The 19,555-nt window shown below is 39.2% G+C and overlaps 1 protein-coding gene across 1 annotated transcript in view; it reads left to right on the top strand.

The window, feature by feature from the left end:
- The window catches only part of LOC116790523 (collagen alpha-1(XV) chain-like), a 124,834-nt gene extending 106,262 nt beyond the window's left edge, over positions 1–18,572 (top strand). The window contains 13 exon segments of the mRNA XM_032695946.1: positions 1,975–2,020; positions 3,162–3,251; positions 5,657–5,706; positions 7,428–7,538; positions 8,274–8,418; positions 11,888–11,952; positions 13,206–13,307; positions 13,309–13,335; positions 13,506–13,565; positions 14,905–14,964; positions 15,877–16,062; positions 17,056–17,171; positions 17,512–18,572. Coding sequence (XP_032551837.1) covers positions 1,975–2,020; positions 3,162–3,251; positions 5,657–5,706; positions 7,428–7,538; positions 8,274–8,418; positions 11,888–11,952; positions 13,206–13,307; positions 13,309–13,335; positions 13,506–13,565; positions 14,905–14,964; positions 15,877–16,062; positions 17,056–17,171; positions 17,512–17,719 — 1,266 coding nt within the window. The 3' untranslated portion in view covers positions 17,720–18,572.
- Positions 18,573–19,555: the final 983 nt, after the last annotated feature.

Here is a 19,555-nt window from a genome sequence, read left to right as displayed (position 1 = left end):
ACATATTTTTTGGTTGTATATATAAATACTGTCCCCATAACAACAAATGTTGTTATGTCTTTAGCCATTTTCATTTCCCTGTCCAAAATAAGATTTATTACGTATTTCATTGTGACCTGAAAGATGCATCAGAAAAGAAAGGTCATGTTCTTTATTTGATCCTCAAATGCAGTCTATTCACATATAAACATTTATTATCTCGAGAATGACAGCAGGTGAAACTCTGCCCCTGCTTTCCAAAGAGAATGACAAAGCCTTCATTACCTTCAAAGGACCTGCAGTTTCACACATAGTGTGAAAATAAAGGGGAAAGGTTTCATATCTTCAGAACACCCTGGTGCAATTTTTGTTTAATAAATCATGGAAATTGTACCCTACAATGAATGGTGAACAGAGTTCAGTTCTGAAACTACTTTCTCTAGGGTAAGATCATACTGTTAAGTTGTGGGTTAGGTGCTTGGAAAAGATTCTGTCTTTGAGAGTCTTTGAGAGTCTGTACAGTGTAATGTGCAGGATGGCTATTCTGCTTTTCTGTTAAAGAGTATATCTCAAAATAATACTGTACCCGCTCCTCCAATTTCCATTCCAATTCCTTTTCATTTATTTTAGAGGAACAGCCCTTGACTTACACTATACTAGATGCACTGATATTCATCATCACCCTAACCTTATTGCTGAAGAAAGATGTATCTCAACTTATGAACTTTCTCTTAATTAATGATAAATAGTCGTTACTCTATTCTAATTTACTATTTCTACAGTTTTGGCCTACCACCTCCAAGCACAATTTTTTTACCTCTTTGAATTCCTCCCTTAAATCTTCTCATTCCCACTGTATGACATTCTTGTATGTTAATCACATACGTCCATCATCACGTATGTATTTGTAAGCCTCACCTCTGAAACCTGACTGGACGAGGCCTTGAACAACCTGATGTACATGATCTTCCTTTGGGCTAGACAATCTCCAGAGATGTCTTCCAACTTCAACTCTCCTATGATTCTCTGTGGAATGATTCAAAGGAAACAAGCCTGTTTTATCTGAATTACAGATAATAATAAAAAGCCACCTTTCAGGAAGGTTACAGTTGGTGAATAATAGCAGTAACTTTTATGTGCACAAGTAATAGAAATGTGTACTTTTAAACATCTCTTCGTGCACTTGAGTATGCTAGATAGATTTATCCTACATTTGTGAATAATCTCCTAAACCTATCCGAGTTTATAGATAAGAAGTCTGCTGTTCATGCCTACATAAATGAATATCGATACAGAACTACAGACTGAACCCCACCAGTTTTCCTCATGGGAACTGAACTTCTGAAGTTAATGGAGCTATCCATGTGAGTAAGACTTCTACGAGCTAATACAGCAGGATTTGCGAGATGCAGCAACTTCGTTTTTTTCATACACTTGCTTAGAATAATGTAAATAGTGCTACCTAGTACTAAGATTTCCAAGTACTCTGCCACATTTTAATTCTTGCACTGTCCCTGTTTTGAAGACAGGCAGCAGAGGTAAGTAGCATGCCCACTGTTACAGGTAGCTGGTGTCAGAAGAGGATAGACTAGAATAGCTTCTGCCTTCCAGTTGTGGTCTCAATGCATCTGGAGCACAGGTTAACATCAGACATAACATAGCCCTGATCTGATGAAAAAATTACAAACACAATCTGTTATCCTAAAGTCAAAAATGCAGTGGTGTAAATTCAGAATTGTTCTTGGAGACTGAGTTTTCTGATGCTTCACGGGCACAACTGAGAGTAGGATTTGCTGATGCCTCCAAAATGCATGTTTTGCTGAAAGCATGTTGCATGTTAAAGAGCACACCATCCTCATAAAAACTTGATCAGCTAGTGCTCAGACCTTGTCAAACTGGAGATAATCCCAGAGTGTTGTTATAATATTTACTATCATGGAAATGTACTTCCATTGCTTAATGTGTATGGATATTAATAGATTTATTTTTCTGCAGGTGAGCACTCCCTACCCTGGAAATCAAGAACCTCTTAATGAACATGGTGAGTAATTCTTGTACCTTGGCTTTTTTTGTTTGGTTCTGTTTTTCATGGTTAAGTGCTTTTTGCTTTTTCTGGGCTATTGCATAACTGCATTTGTGAGAGGGAAGGGAAGGGGAAGGGGAAGGGGAAGGGGAAGGGGAAGGGGAAGGGGAAGGGGAAGGAGAGGGGAAGGGGAAGGAGGGGGAAGGGGAGGGGGAAGGGGAAGGGGAGGGGGAAGGGGATGGGGAAGGGGAAGGGGAAGGGGAAGGGGAAGGAGGGGAAGGGGAAGGAGGGGAAGGGGGAAGGGGAAGGGGAAGGGAAGGGAAGGGAAGGGAAGGGAAGGGAAGGGAAGGGAAGGGAAGGGAAGGGAAGGGAAGGGAAGGGAAGGGAAGGGAAGGGAAGGGAAGGGAAGGGAAGGGAAGGGAAGGGAAGGGAAGGGAAGGGAAGGGAAGGGAAGGGAAGGGAAGGGAAGGGAAGGGAAGGGAAGGGAAGGGAAGGAGGGAAGGGAAGGGAAGGGAAGGGAAGGGAAGGGAAGGGAAGGGAAGGGAAGGGAAGGGAAGGGAAGGGAAGGGAAGGGAAGGGTTTTCTTTCTTTTTCTGGTGAAACTGTAAGATCATATCTTGGTCCGGTCTCAACATGAGCCTAGGACTGTGCCTGTGAGAAAGATTTATAAATCTTGAGGAGTGCAACACAGTTCCTGCAAGATCTAATTTTAGAGGTTCTCTGTCAGAGGACTATGATTCTGTGCAGCTATGTTATCATTTATTAGTTTGATTTGTAGTCTGAACATAGGAGAAGATGTGGGATGCAATGTGCAGTCATAACTCAAGAACTGTTTCTGCACTTGCTGCAGTGAAATTCACAAATGCAATAAGAACAGGTTTGTTCAGAGGGTCTTAGGCTAGGTGGTTGGGGAAAGGAGAGTAACAGATTCACTTGTAAGAGAGAAGCTGTCTTGCACATGTTGGGGTTGATAAGAGAAGAAAATTGGGCAGCTATTCAATGATCATGAGAAGAGTGAGACAAGCCAATCATATAGGGGCAGGAGCCATGTGCCCCACATGTATGGAAAAGTCTGCTGTCACTTTCAGTGGTTTGGTTGTCACTGCTATAGTCTCTGCTGTTTGCAAGTTCTCATGAATTTATGATGCTTTTATGGCAGGTGCTAAAGCAAACAGAGGTTCCTGGGGACTGCACAATTCAGCACCCTTGAAAGGAGAAAAGGGAGACAGAGGTGCTCCAGGACCACCAGGTATCCAAAATTCTAAACAGAAATTAGGAAGATTTTCTCTTCTGTTCTGGCTTATCCGCCATGAACATCTGTTCCTTTCTAGGTTCTGTATTGAATGTAAATTAATGTATCACAAGTATTTTTGCCTATACCTGATGATTTCAGGTTCTTCATAGGGAGAGGATTATGAGATGGTTATTCTTATAATCTTACTGTAAAACTGCAGCTAGTGAAGGTTGGCAAAAATAACACAAGAATTCTGGTTAGACTGAAGACTAATTCACCTTTCAGCTAAAATAACAGAGGTTTATTCATTTGTTTGCCGACCAAATCCAATAGATCAGCTAGCTTCTATGTTTTTCAAGTTCAAGCATGTTAACTAAGACCAATACTGTTGCTACTCTCAAAATATTCCTGTTTGGTTCTTGCTTATTGATATAGTTGCTAAAATATCTTTCATACAAACCAGTTGTCTAGGTCTCACAGATGTCCACATAATCATTGACAGGGAAAATTCACAAGCCAGAAGTTGCATTATAGAAGTACAGGAATCTTTTTAAAACCCTTTTTTGAGGTGCAGGTGGCAGAAACTCTTTCCACTACAACATCTGTTGAGTTCCAGCAACGAGAAACCTTTCTGATCTGTCATATTTGTCCATGCAGTGGATTTATTTTTAATTCTTACAAAATGTCTCCTCTCCAACCTTACAAACAGGGTCTATTAGTTGAGACCATGCAAACATATGAGGCCAGCACAAAAAGTCGGTAAATGGCTGGCTGAGCTTTATTTAGCTACTTCATATAGAGGCAGGTGTAGTAACTATCCGGAGTGCAGGTGCTGTGCTCCAACCACATGTACAGTGCTCAAGCACAACTCCAATTTTTCTGGCTGGAGGAACACAGTCTGGAGCCTTCAAAGAAAACACATTTAGAAATATACAAGGAGAGCTTCTTTTCTGTGTGGAGGAGATTCTTTGTGAATCCTGGAAACAATGGAGCTAAAGGAAAATCAGTGAGGTGAAGCAAGATGGCTTCTTGCTGGGCAAGCATTAGATCTGGTAATAAGTGAGTTCTCTTTCTCCAGGGACTAAGTCCTTCACATTTTCTAAAAGAAAGTTCACCAAAGATCTATGACTTTATGATTGTTGGGAGGGCATGATTTTGCCATTGATTATGCACATGCAAAGTGCTGTTAGCACTTATTCCATGCAGCAACATCTGAAAACAAAGAGAAATGAAAATGTCTGGTCTACTAGCAGAAGCCACTCAAAAAAGTATGTTTCCCTCTGGCCAGTGCTAAGATCCCTAAAGGTCCTGCCAAAAATTGCCTACCAGGCCTCTACTGAATGTCTACAGAAGAGAGCTGGAGTAGGTTTGCCCTTTGAGAAGCCATGTCAGTCAAACTTCTCTGGCTGTCTGTACTGACAAACTGAACTCGCATGGGCTTCATGTAACTTGTTCAGGCCTAGTCTGCTTGCTGGTCATTCTATGAAGACCACCTACCATTCCATTCCACCTCTCCATCCCCTTCCCCCTCACATGGATCACTGCAGAAAGCTGTAACTGGTGGGGTTGGAATAAAATCTAAATACCTACCATACTGGGAATACATTTCTGTTCCACAGTGCAGATGTACAAAATATCTGCTTGACTTAATTTTATCTGAGGTGACATACTGAGATATGAGCCCTATGGCTGGACCCAAAGATCTCAGAAATTAATCAGAACACATTTGAGGAAAATGCATTGAACTGTTATGGACAGCTGTAAAATAGTTTGAGAGTTTTTTTCCGAGTCTATGCCAAACAGATAATATTTGAAGGCTTTTTAGACTTTTTTTGCTGGCTTGACAGCTTTGGCTGACCACCATTGGCAGACAACACAGCACAGGTGGTATAACCATTGAATCCGATATTGGTTTTCATTGCAGAAAAATGTCAAGGAACAGTTATTATACAATCAGCAGCACGGCAGCAACACCATGGCTTTCTCTTGTCAGCTATGGTACTATCTTGGCCTGAAAGACCACACAAGTACTGATGGATCACCACACTACCAGCAAAACATATGAAAAACTTCTCTTTTACCTTGATTTCCATCAAAGGGGTTAACTTGAATGCTTTTCTTTCACCCCTCTTCTGAGCTGCTATGTTGTCAGAAAATAGAATTTTTCATATTTGAGCCTTCTTTTTTGCTAATTTATCTGAAATTCACAGTCAGATTCAGAAGTTATTAAGGTAGAGGAGTGACATAGGGCATGTAAGTCTTGCTTTGTTAGGAAACCAAACTAAAAATATCTGTTTGATTTAAAGGTTAATGCTATTAGTGTAAATAGTTTTCCTTTAAACTCCTAAACCAATAATACCCTAAGCAATGCTTTTAAAAAGAAAATTACAGTTAATTATCGTATTTTCTTCATTTTTCAGGTCCACCTCTGCCTCCATCATATTTCAGCCACTTTATTAATAGCATAAAGGTAATTATATCCCATTTGTGTTTGAGGTCTGTTAAGTTTTTTTAAAAAGTGTACTTTACTATAAATTAACCATAAAACAGTGTAACATAGTGAAATACAAAAAACAGATAAGAACACCAGCAGTTACAAATTATATTAATTTCTTAAACTTCAGCTGCATAGGCAGGTTTAATTCAAGCATAGAGATGTCCATTGTCAGTAGTATATAAAGATTACTTTTGAAAAAAACTTTATTACTGAAATAAACTTTTTTACTGAGGCTTTTTACCTTCCCAGTGGTATTAAAGTGAGTCATAATTCACTGTTACCTAACATATCTGCCTTAAATGAATGCTTTTGTTTTCATGCCAGCTCAGGTAAGAGACATCCATTACCTAATGGGCTCCTAGAACATTGGGCAGGGGGGCTGGGGAGCGTGGAAATCACTTCCATGTCATGCTATTTATCTTTTAAGTGCACTGAATAAAATCAAATGATGGAAACTACTTTTCCTGGAAGCTTTTACAGCAAAGATGTATCTGGTCTCTCTCTGTTCTATTATTCTCCTGACTGCTTCAAGTGGCTTAAAAATGAATAACAATATGATACTGTTTTAAATGTTTTTAAGTGAACAAGTAGAAGATTTGAAAAAAATTGAATCAAGTTATCACTAAATGATGCCTCCAAAAGTGGTGTGCTGACAGTCTCCTTGAAGGAGTCTTAAGTGCTGTCTGGTTTCTGGATTTTGTTTCTGCTTGGTGGAGTGCACCTAAGATTCCTATGATATAAAGTTCCCCATGTATGCATGGCAGAGCGGGTATGGCTTCTTTGACCTTATGGTGTAATGTCTGTAGCTTTACAGCATTAGCTGCAAAGAACTCATTTTTCATTTTCCAAAATGGCCTGCCGTACAGAAAGCTTTAGTCCTGTTTACTGGGATACTAAAAAGACTAAAAGTTGGAGGAGGAGCTGCACACAACCATGTCCTCTGGCTGTCTACAGATACCTGCCATTCTTTGTCGTTTGCCTCTTCTATTCAAAGGTTTATATCTCAGAGACATGAAACAAAGTAGGCAAAAAAAATGAAGGAAATAAACCATCAGATAAATGGAAGGGGAGGAAGGAATGTACCACTGCTATGGTTAATTTTGCACAGAGATAATGGTTTGGTACTTAAATGCTTCTTCTCACCCAGTGTTTCCCAAACTAACTGATAATCAGCGATGGAGGACAGAAGACATACAGTTCAATGTGTCTGCAATTTTATGTGGTGTCTGTTTTCTTTTCCTGGTACACATCTCCACCCACCTCTCTCATCATATGCACTGTAATCTTCATTTTGCCACACACATTCAAATACCTCTCCTTTCCATGTCAATCTTGCTTTGCTTTTTCCTTCGTGATGGAAAAAAGCAGAAAGCCAGGCTTTTATGCTTCCTTCGACTTCCTCTTTGCCTTCAGCTACAGCACAGAACAAGGTTTTGCTAGGAAAAATAGCAGGAAACAGCAACAGAGGTATTTTTCTCTGCCTCCACCTAACCCCACCTCCCCTAGCCCTGAGAACCTTTCAGCCTCGATAGAGAAAGCATTCCTTTTCATCTCATATCACAGAAGAAGGATGTTAAAAAGATTTCATGCAGATGCTTTTCTTTATTAAGCTCAGAGATTTCATGTAACTTTAAAAGATCAGTGCATTGAGTTCTGATCTCAGCTCAATGTTTTAAAATATTTTATCTTTAAAGGGTGAAAAAGGAGACAACGGAGTCACTGGTGTAAAAGGAGAAAAAGGAGAACCAAATGGAGGGGGTTTTTTGACAGGACCTCCTGGACCTCCTGGAAGACCAGGATTAGTTGTAAGTCACACAAATTGTAGAATAGGAATATTTGCGAGTACCCATTGTTTTAATTTAGAAAGCACTAAAAAGAGACAAACATCAAGATGATACTAAGAACTATAGAAAAACTCATATGCTAAGCATTAGGAGAATGTTGCATTAAGTGTAAGCACACACACTTCACTGTTGTGCACAGAATTAATTTGCTATGAAATGTTGATGTAACGCTGTGCTCATCTGTCTGATATAACTACCTCAGTACGTAGATCATGCTATAACAGCCTTACAAATCAAAGCAGCATATATAATTTTTGATGCTACTAGTTATATTCCCATAAATGCCGAAATAGGCCATATAAAATTATTCAGAGGCTGACTTGAAAATTATTGGCCACCTAAATAATTAATCTTATTTTCCTAGTAATCCAAAAATATGAATGAAAAGTCCAGTGTGTACCAATCTGGATCATTCCTGTGAAATTCAGCTACTTTTTGAAGGTGGTCTTGTTGTGTTCAATTACCAAGACCACCTTCAAAAACCCTGTTGGAGCTAGTCCACATTGCTGAGAACCATCTCCCTGGTTAAAATTTTCATTTTCCATTATATCCATGCCTCCTTGAAGAAAATTACACACAAAGTCATGTCTAAATGGCAGTGTGCTGGCAGGCATTCAGAAAATGTTGCCACCAGAGATCATGGCCCTGCAGTAGTGAAACCAATACATTCAAGGAAATACTTTTCATCACCTACAGGGACCAAAAGGAGACTCAGTTGTTGGACCCAGAGGACCTCCAGGGTTACCTGGCTTACCTGGCTTACCAGGTTATGGAAAAATTGGACCTCCTGGCCCACCTGGCCCACCTGGCCCACCAGGACCCCCTGCAATATATGGTTCAGGTGAGCTTTTCACTGTATAAGCAAGTGTATAGCCATGTGCCCAAACCCCCTGTGACCAATTCCTTCACACCTGGCAGGATATCCCACCTGTCCACTCTCTCTGCATACCTGAATCAGGTTGTTTCCCACTCTCCTCCCGCCCTACACTGATTTCTCCTGGGGGATGAGTTGGAACTGAGACAACAAAAGGACAATTTCTCTGCAAACAGTTTTCACTAACTAGTGCCATGGGGAGTGCTGTTGCATGGAAGATTTTACTGTGGCTGTGTTTGTGGCTGGGAGGAAATCTGCATAATAGAGACAGGCTGCCTTGAGAGCTTTGCAAAATCCATCAAATTGAGCAGTTGCCTAAATTTGGGCCAAACCACTCTTCTTGTGCTGAATGGACTTGAATGAAGCTGGTGGCTGTCACAAGTGGTTTTCCCCAGGGCTCAGTATTGGGTCCATATCTGTCTAATATCTTTATCAATGATCTGGGCAAGGAGATCAAGTGCACCCTCAGTCAGCTTGCTTCCAAGTTGGGCAGGAAAGTTTATCTGCTGAAAGGCTCTACAGAGGGACAGACTGGATCAATGGGCCAAGGCTAGTGGTATGAGGTTCAACAGGGCCAAGTGCCAGATCCTGCATTTGGATCACAACAGTCCCATGCAGCCCTACAGGCTTGGGACAGAGTGGCTGGAAAGCTGAACAGTGGAAAAGAACTTGAGGGTGCTGGTTGACAACTGCTGAACGTGAGCCAGCAGTATGCCCAGATGGCCATTGGCCAATGGCATCCTGGCCTGTATCAGCAATAGTGTGGCCAGCAGGACCAGGGCAGTGATTTTCACCCTGTATTTGGCACTGGTGAGGCCACACCTCAAATACTGTGTTCATCTTTGAGCCCCTCAATTCCAGAAGGACATTGAGGTGCTGGAGCAAGTCCAGAGAAGGACAGTGAGCTGGTGAAGGTCTGGATCACGAGTCTGATGAGGAGCAGCTAAGCGAGCTGGGGGTGTTTAACCTAGACAAGAAGAGGCTCAGGGGAGCCTTTTCCCTCTCTACAACTACCTCAAAGAAGATTGTAGCCAGGTGGGAGCTGGTCACATATTCCAAGTAATGAATAACAGGACAAGTGGAAATGGCCTCAGGTTGCAGGAGGGGAGGTTTAGATTTGATATTATGAAAAATTTCTTCATCTAAAGGATTGCCAAGCACTGGAACATGCTTCCCTGGAGTGTAAACATGGTACCTGAGGACCTGGTTTAGTGGTTAACTTGGCAATGCTGAGTTAACAGTTGGAACTGATGATCTTAAGGGTCTTTTCCAACCCAAATAATTCTCTAATTGTCTGTTAAAAAACAGTACCCACAGTAGTCTAGAATGAGGCTGCTGGAGAACTGCTTCTAAAAAGTCATTCCTACACAAATGCTAAATAGAAACAAAACTTTGGGAAGGTTGGTTGCTCTACCTTTAATGATTGTCAACTTAATGGATTAGAAAAGGAGCAAAATGTGCTGTAAATAGTCGTATCAGGAGAACTTTGCAAACAAGGTGGTATCAAAGGGAATATGTGGCTATAAACCAAATGTCACAGTTCAAGACATTTGTGCTTTTGACTCCTTTTGGGTCACAAGTTTGCTAGTGACAAGCCTCATACTGTTAATGTCCCTTAGATTAGGTTCTGGTGGATGGGGTCCTGGACTCCTCTGACATTACTTGACAGATCTACCTGAGTTAATTACTGATTCCTCCCTCTAAGAACTGTGCCCAGCATGGGAATCCAGCCAGGTAAAACCAGAGCAGAGCATTCCTTAATCTCAGCTGAAAATGTTATATTAATAGAAAGGGAATTTTTAACTGAGTGACTGTAACACAGATCTGTTCTTCCTAAAGTTTGGTAAGGTCCTGTGAATACTTGTCTCCATTCCTGAGAACTAATGATCAGCTTGTTTTCCACGAGACCTGTGCCTCCAGTACGCTAGTTTGGGGAGGAGATATCTCTGTCTCCAGTTTGTTCTCTCCAAGTATTTTGTGAACCTGGTCAGCCTGGTTTATGCAGCAGGTATACTGGAGACTTCCAATCCAGTAATATTAGTAATTTAGTGTCTGTCAGAAGTATTCATCCTCAGAATAATATTTGAGAAAGAAAAAAATCCTTAATATGTTCAACCTTGGAACATAGGCTTTATCTGAATCATGATCATCATGATCCAGACAGGTCCACAGCATCCATGAAGTTGATAAGGCCTTCAGGCCTTCTGCTGTGTAATTTATATTAAGCACTTCTGAATATTGCTATGAGACCCAGTCAGACAAAACAAATTATTATTAGTATCCCATCCCTATACTTTCACTTATCTTCTCTGCCATTAGTCTTCATCATCTTCCTACACATTTTCCTCTTTGCTTTGTAAAAAGCTTCTTTAGGTAGCACACTGATGAATATTCGTTTTACTAAACGTTAACACAAATGTTTATTTATTTCCTGTCTTCAAGGTTCAGTTATCTCTGTTAAAGCTCTTACTATCTGTAATAGGGGGTTCACATACTGTAGTATGGGGTTCCCATATTTTAATATGGGGAAGGAGGAGTAGCTTATCTGCAGGTGAAAAGCTCTGAACACTTCTAAGAACTGAATCCCTTTCCCCTGCCCTTGGCTTGAAGGACCTGTTCTGGAGTATCTTGGTAAATGCCTCAGAGCATAGGTTCTTCAGTTTGTAAAAGATGATTTCAAGTCTCCTCTGGGATTCACAAAAACAAACAAGCAAGGTCAGTGTGTAGAAGCTCTTTCTTCCAAACAGCTTTGAAGTTCTGATATCATGCCATGCATTTGCACAAGATGCTTGCTTTCACTTTTGCATATCTTTCAGTCTTTCCTGCCTTAAAAGAAAGAAGTTTTTACTCCAAAATCAGGGACTTCTCAGCTCAAGGTGAAGAAATTCAGTTTTGGAGTAAAGACAGGTACTAGTTATTAGATGGTGTGGACTGCAGTCTTAAAAGTTCAAGTTCATACCCCTGAATAATTCTTTATTGCTTTGAAACATAAGCTGAGCTTACAAGTGAATTTTTTTTCTAAGGAAAAGTATTTTTTTATTTACTTTTATAGCAAAAGATATAACGATGCCCTCCAAGTTTATATGGGCAGGAACTAAAAGTTCTTCCTCTTCCATATGTACATCAGAAGCACCTTGCAGAACAGCATTCTGGTCTGGCTCTTCATTTGCAGAGTTTCTACGACAAATTACAATAAAAAATTTGGCCTTAACCTCCCAAATAACAGGGAAAAGATTGTTTTATCCTTGCTTTTAAAAAAATCCTTAGAAGGCATTTTCTGTAGTTGACTTGAACACAGCTATTCAGGACTTGACTATGGCTATTTAAAACTTCCACTGCTCCTAGGCGTCACCACTAAGTCCTTTCTTTATGTCACTCACATTCTCTCTCACAAAACATGTCCTTCAACATGTATTCTGTGCTTGTTTTATTTTAGCAGCTGCAATGCCTGGGCCACCAGGTCCTCCTGGAGAGCCAGGGTCACCTGCCACCAGGAATCTGGTAAGAGACAAAATAGAGAAGTTGCTATATTGGAAGCTTTCATCAAATCTTCTGGTGACCACCAGTAGCACTGAAAAAAGAGTGAAAGTTCCATCCTGTGTTTTTGTTTACTAGATTGTTTTATGAACCACATAATTTTTAGCAGGGAATCCATGTAGCTGAGAAAAGGGATGAGAGGAGAAATCTGTCCCTTGCCTTGTTATAACAGCCTATTCAAATAAATGCAAAGATTGGTGGCATGCTAAAGTAGTGGAGTGTTATATATTCCATGTTCAAAACAATGTCTCTGACTGTGGCAACTGAGATACTACATGAGATGATACAATGTTGACATACTAGAATAACTACTGAATGCCCAGTTTCTATGAAAAAAACACTTTACATTACTAGATTGAAACCCAGTAATATAGGTCATCTGATTTTAAGATGAAAACTGTAGATTTCCCTAGCAAATCTAAAAATCATTGTGCCAGAATATACATATAAATTTGTTTTCTTTTGTTACATCATGAATCAAATCAGAATTGGACCCCAGGTATCCATGGAGTAGAAAAACCATCTGAGACAGAAGAATTGGTAATTTCTAAATTAAGACTTCATAGTTCCTGGGGGAAAAAAAAAAAAAAAAAAAAAGAGAAAAAAAGCCAAAAATCTCTTCAAGCTAGCAGAGGGCATTCATTGCAATTGTTGGGGGAGAAACAGATATTCCAAGACTGGTGCCCCAAGGTAGAGGACTGTAGTTACAGGCTACTGTCTCAGATAGGAGGTCCAAGCCCATTTAGGTCAAAATTAAGATTAAAAACCAATATGCAAACCTATAGTAGGGCCTGCATTATTCATAAAGCGTTAATATGCATTCTGACACTGAAGAAATGAGGTAGAAATGATACTCAAGTATCGAGAAATTGCACTCTCCAGAAACTTGATACACTACATGGAATTCTCTTCTGAGCTCTGCATTTTGATCTAGGATGCTAAACTGCAGCAGTGCAATGATCTTCACTCTGTACAAAATTAACTTCTGCTGTAGTTCTAGTACAGTCCAGAGAATGATGATGCTGGTACGCCAAAGTAACAAGATATTTATGTTACCAAAGCTTTATGGATTAAATTATGTAAAACTAACTTTATGAGCATTTCTTTCAGAAGAAGCCTTGATATTTATGTGTTCAAATGAGACTTCAGTTTAACAATTTAACTTGCCAAATGTTCTCTGTGTCTGATGAAGTATGTTTTCTTTTCCTATTTGACAGGTTACAACATTCCAAAACATTGAGGGTATGTTGGAAAAAGTCCATTTTGTAGCAGAAGGTACACTAATCTATCTGAGGGAAACCAGTGAGGTTTTCATCCGTGGTTCGAAATGGATGGAGAAAATTGCAGGTACTATTGTACTGCGTCTTAATCTTTTCCAATTCCCTTACTCACAATGGAGTTGTGGGAGATATTTTTACACAGGTGGAGTAGTATGGGTACAAAGATTCCTTTTTTTTTTAATTTAGAAGCTCCTGGTGACATGCTTTTGTTTTATTCTTCTTTTTTGATTCTTTCAGCTTGGTGAGCTAATTCCTATCCCTGCTGACAGCCTTCCTCCTCCAGCCATATCAAGCCATGTAAGTACAAAATATTGAACCATGAAAAACTGAATCTAGATGTGTGATACACTTGGCAGTAGTTGCATGCAGATTACTACACAACATGATTTTCCACTGAGATTTTTCAGTTCAAAATAAACATCCTACCACTACATAAGCTTGCAAATTGGTTTGCATTGGATGGTCATCTCTTTCCAGTATCTTCTGAGATTCCAAGACTACAGAGACAAAGCAACATTTACAAAAAGCAGAATAAAGTAGGCTGCCAAAAAAAACCCCCAAAACCAACCAAAACCAAAATGAAAACAATGAAACAAACAAAAACAAAACAAAAAAACCCAAACCCACGGATTTTGGTTTCATAACACTGAAGTCAGTCATATGAAGCCCTGATCCCCTTCAAGGAAACTCAAACAAGTGTTTCTGAAAGCAGATTTTCTTTAAAAGATTATAGTCCTGTGTTCAGTGTACCACAATCAACACCTTCATGTAGCTTATCCCACGGTGTTCAGAGGGTCTATTCTAATGCCTCAATTGTTAGTTAGAACTTGACCCCATTCTGCAAGTTATTGTACCAACCTCCATGTGAACATGCTGTCTGTCCCAAAAAATTACAGGAGGATGAAAACTAAGAAGTGGTAAATTGGATAGAGAACAGTATTGTTGGTGACAGGTTAATTGGTCTGCTGAGATAATGAAAGGGCAAAAGAGTGCTAGGAAGGAGCAGTGAGAAGGAAGATGGCCAAAAGGAATAAAAAAGGTTAGAATAGGTCAGGGAGAAATTAATTTAGTATACTGGGAAAATGTCTAGATTTGAAGTTGTAATAAATTGTCTTCAGCCTCCAGTTGACACCACACGAGTTTCTCCTGTGGTACAGCCAGTGACTGATTACTCATACGTACTGTAACTGGAGAAGAAAACTTTGCTGTTCCTGAAACAACTAATATTCCTGCCCGCTGCATTTTTTTTTTCCACATCCTCCATACCCTTTCAGTTTTGATTTTACTGAACTGCTCTTCTACTCCTGCCAAGAGCAGGCTTCTTCCGTGCAGGATTCCAGGTGTGATCCAGCACTAATACCAGCTCTGGCAGAGCACTGTGGAATGGGTACATTCGGGTCTAGCAAAGCTACACTGGCCAGGCCAGCCTTTAAACACGTGTTTATGTGACACACCAAGCTGATGATATGCAGATAAAGTATTCTGGCTACGTTGTTTGGGGCTATTTTTCAAAGGCAGGACAGTTTTAGGTTCTCCAGTGTTCAATGTTTGCTTTATTTTAAAAGTTATTGAGTGTCTAAAATTCTGATCTCAGTAGCATATTTAACATATCTGTTTGCTTCTGTTCAAATATCAGGGATTTCAGTCCATTCCAGCACTGAGGCCAGTATCAAATATGAACAATGGAAAACCAGCAGTAAGTATGAAATCTGTATTGCAACTGCATAGTTGTGGTTTGAAACGTGATAGATTGCATCTTGAGGGAGAGTTGTGATATTTACTCTTCAAATTCAGAGCTTTTACTTTAGAAATTTACAAATACACTTCTTTATTTTGTTTAGACATCTCAGACACAATTTTAAATTGTTTCCTCTGGATCTATTTTCATCATCCCAGCCCCTTTCCCATCTCAAAGAAAAAAGAATCCTGACTCTGAGTTAGGAATATCTCTTCACTTAGTGATTGTACCCACAACACAGAGTAACTTTTAAGTTAACAGTAGTGTAACAATTAAATAAGAAAAATATTCATTAGAATATTTTCTATCTATGTGGCACTGCTTGTTTTAGACAGGCATTTTAGAACCTAAGCCTTCATTTAAAAGACTTTAAAATACTTAGACAAAGAAAGCAAAGTAACTGAGTTATATTTAAAAAGACTGAAAACAAAAAGAAAAAAAAACCAAGAATGTGGATTAGTTCTTGCATCTGTGCTGTTATACTTAAGCATGTTACTTCTTGTATTTTTGAATGGTATACGGTCACTACTTACAACTTTTTTCCATCCTTGTAGGATTTGGGATTTTGTTTGTGTGAAAACTCCAAGACTTCTACTTGAAAATACTAGCTGCTTTAAAAAGAATTTTAATTTTTAGGAGTATATAACCTTCATGGTTTCCTTAATATTGAAAGATAAATTGGTATTTCTGCTAAGAGCCTGACAGCTCTGAGAAATGTAATGTTATGGCACCAAATAACTTTCATACCAGTTATGGAAGTTGCACATTCTATGCTGGCAGGAAGAGGGGGCACTATTTTGTTTACAAAATGTCTTCCTAGTGTTATGAACTTTTTTTTACAATGGTGCCTTTTCCTTTTTTTTCCTCTAGTTACATCTGGTGGCTTTGAACTTCCCATTTTCTGGTGACATGCGAGCGGATTTTCAGTGTTTTCAACAGGCCCAACTAGCAGGTTTGACATCTACCTATAGAGCCTTCCTCTCGTCGCATTTGCAAGATCTGGCCACAGTTGTCAGAAAAACAGACCGATACCATTTGCCAATAGTCAATCTTAAGGTAAAAATGAGTACTTAGTATTTGTTATATTAGAATAGGCTGTAGGTGCCCCAAAAATCTTGGAAAGTGACAAAAGCACAAAGTTGCAGCCCAAAAAATTTTATAAAGAAGCAGCTTTGCTTCATATTTCACAGTCAGGTTCAAGAAACAAAAAAGTAGTGATGAAATGGAAAACTACTGAGCTATTAAGTTCTACCTTCTGGTATGGTCATGGAGTATAGTAGGATAAAATGCCTATTTTCCTCATTTCTAACTAAAATGCAAGTTCTGTGCTTAGGAATGACGTTGGATTTACCCCAATGAAACAGAGAGGAGAGTCTAGAGCATGAGTCATTTTGTAGTCTCACATAAACAGACACACACTAAAACTGAGGAAAACAAACCATGTCTCTGTAGCGTTGGCTGGCTCCCAGAACAAGAAACCTACAGGAATAACACATGATGCTTGGAACATGTTGAGTGGATGCTACTCTGAAGTGCATGCAAATACAGAGCCTTGAGAGAAATTGTGAAGACAATATGTTTCAACTTTGACTGGAAAAACTCAAAAGGATTTGAGAAGTAGCCCAGTGCAAAGCTTTTGCGTTGAACATTTGCAACACTTTTCACAAAATTGTGACCTTAATAGAAGTTCCAGTCCAAGTTATCTCTATATTTTCTCCATATAGCTATGTAGTACTTATAAGCAATTTCTCAAGCAATGCCTTAAGAACAAAAGGACAGTGGGTGATCAAGCTGAATTTTTGGAGTGACAATAGAACAAACACAACTGTGAGGCAAAGGCATGGATTGGAGAGCATCTGTTTGCACAGAGATGACAGATGAGACAAGTTTGTTCAGGAACATCATGCAGAAACTGATGAGAAAGCTGGAATCATAAGTGTCCTTAAATGCAGATAATATTTTTGATTTGTAGATAAGTCTATAAAGGTCAGGTATGACGCAGATTTGGGATTTGTTTTGTTTGTAAAAGTAGCTTTGACATTTTAACAGGGAGAAACCCTTTTCAGTAACTGGGAATCTATATTTGATGGAAATGGTGGACAATTCAACATTCATGTTCCAATATACTCCTTTGACGGGAGGAACATCATGACTGATTCATCTTGGTAAGTTTACATTACCCTTTATCTTTTACATGTTACATATAGGGGGGTTTTCTACTTTTACCAGATAGTAATAGAAATAGTGGCAATATCTTGGACTATTAGAAATGTGATAAAAATTTCTTGTTTTCCTTATGCCGTTTTTCTTTTCCGTTTCTGATAGTCTAGGAATGGGATATTAAGTTGTGTTGTCCTTTTTCTCTCTCCTTTCTGTCTTTACCTAGCCACTGTTTGCTTCAAGGAGAAGGAATGCAGAAATACAGGTCACCACGTATATAAGTGTGCAGTTGAATAAAGCAAAAGAGTCTCTTCCAGGAAATAACATCTTAATGTTACCTTTCAGGCCTCAAAAAGTAATATGGCATGGGTCAACTGCAAATGGGATTCGACTGGTTAGCAACTACTGTGAAGCCTGGCACACAACTGATATGGGAGCTATGGGACAAGCGTCACCACTGAAGACAGGGAAACTCTTGATTCAGGAAGTGTATAGCTGTAACAATCAGTTTATTGTTCTCTGTATTGAAAACAGTTTTGTGTCTGATCCCTAAGGAAAATAATTCACCTGTTGCACATAGGAATATTCCATTCAATGACCAGGAAAGATGACACTGAAATTTCATTTGTAGTGATGTAATATTTTATTTTGTAATTGCACATTTCAGGAAAAAAAAATAGCTAAAGAAAACATACCTCAACATAAACCACATTCCAGTTACATGAACATCCAGTGCACATATGGCTGGCTTAAAGCCCTTCCTTCCACTTGAACCCCATGCGGTTCAAGGTTTGCCAGCAGCTAACTCACAGCCCCAAGTCTTTCTGGCTGAGCTGGAGGTCACTTCGGGGCATGAGTCAAGTGTGGTCTATGAGGAAGATCCAGTAGCTGTCTTTAAGCAGTATGGCTCAGCAAGGCTGCTGCTGCTTCAGAGCTGAGAAGCTGCATGCTCCATGCTCTCCTTCTCACTTGCATAGATTTGAATACCCAAGGCACTGTTCATATATATGCATATATACATACTGTCCCTGAGCAATACTGGAAGGCTGTTACACTTTACAGGGCTCGCATTTTCCAAAAAAAAGCTTTGAGAACGAAGGTGCTCACCTCCTCTTAGTTTTAGTGGAAGTTGAGTACCTGACTCCTATAAGCTTGTACAGATTGAAGCTAGGTGCTTACACAGAAATTTAGCAGCTTCCACATCTTATTTCAGCTTTTTTCTGTGCAGATTTTAGGCATAGGGCTTTATGCAGGAGGAGTGAATTTCACCTAGACAAAATCTGGTCTTTATTTTGGGTGCTACGTTACCAGGAAACCTGAAAGCAATGTTAATAATAATAATCCTGTTTTACTGGTAGAACTGTGCAAAGTAAATGCGGACAAATGAACCATCTGACCTTTATTTATTTCATTGTGTATTAGAGGAGTAATTTCCTTTTGTGTCAGACTTCCAAATGAAATATGTCTGTCATGGTTTCTTTAAAGTGGGTTCTACACATTGTTATCCCACTAAATTGTATGTAAAGTGATTTTCCTTTTTGTGAATTTTACCCTTCTAGCATTCACATAATTAAAGAATTGTTAATATAAAATAACACAACAATGATAGGAATGATCAAGTAATGGTAATATTCTTCACAAACAGTTTCACCATAATATCTGAAATCTTTTGCTCTTGTATTTGTCTACTGCCATACTTTAAACAACATATTTACTTGTATTTTGTCAGAAGTGACTATGGAGGTCAACTCCTCGTTATCATTTTTTTAAGATTTAATCTTGAATCTATGTCAGAAATACATGTTCATTTGCTGACAAACAGTGTATTAAATAACTAGATAGCTACCTTCAACGGACAAAAGCAAATCACACTTACAATACTAAACTCATATATAATTATAAAACCAAATATTGTGAAATCCAGCTTTTTTTTTTTCCAGTTGATTATAAAAGCTTATTTCCCAGGGTCAGCTGAATGATATGTTCATTTTTTTCTGGAAAAGCAAAAATGTAAATTACTACACATGGTAATAAGGCAAAAGCCATTTATATTACATTAAATGTATGCACAACAATTCATTGCACTTATTTATTGTTCACTTCCCTAAAACACTGAGCACTTTTGTGCAATGCCAAATTCCTTCAGTTCACAGAGTTGGAAGAGTTGTTATATGTACATCAGGGTTTCACTCTGAGTCACAGAAAGTTCAAGGGGGAAAATAAAGTGCTTTTACCTGCTTCAAGCAGGAACCATCTACTTTTAATCCTTTCATGGCCATCAGTGTTTCTGCTTGCAGCCAGTCATCATCCTCATTCCTTGCTTTTCCCCTCCTGAACTAGAGCAGCCCTCAGGGAGCTGGTTATCTCTTTGCCTAGAATTGCAGTGACA

This window comes from Chiroxiphia lanceolata, chromosome 1 (assembly GCF_009829145.1).
Source record: "Chiroxiphia lanceolata isolate bChiLan1 chromosome 1, bChiLan1.pri, whole genome shotgun sequence".
NCBI lineage: Eukaryota > Metazoa > Chordata > Aves > Passeriformes > Pipridae > Chiroxiphia > Chiroxiphia lanceolata.
This window is presented reverse-complemented; position numbering and strand designations above follow the sequence as displayed.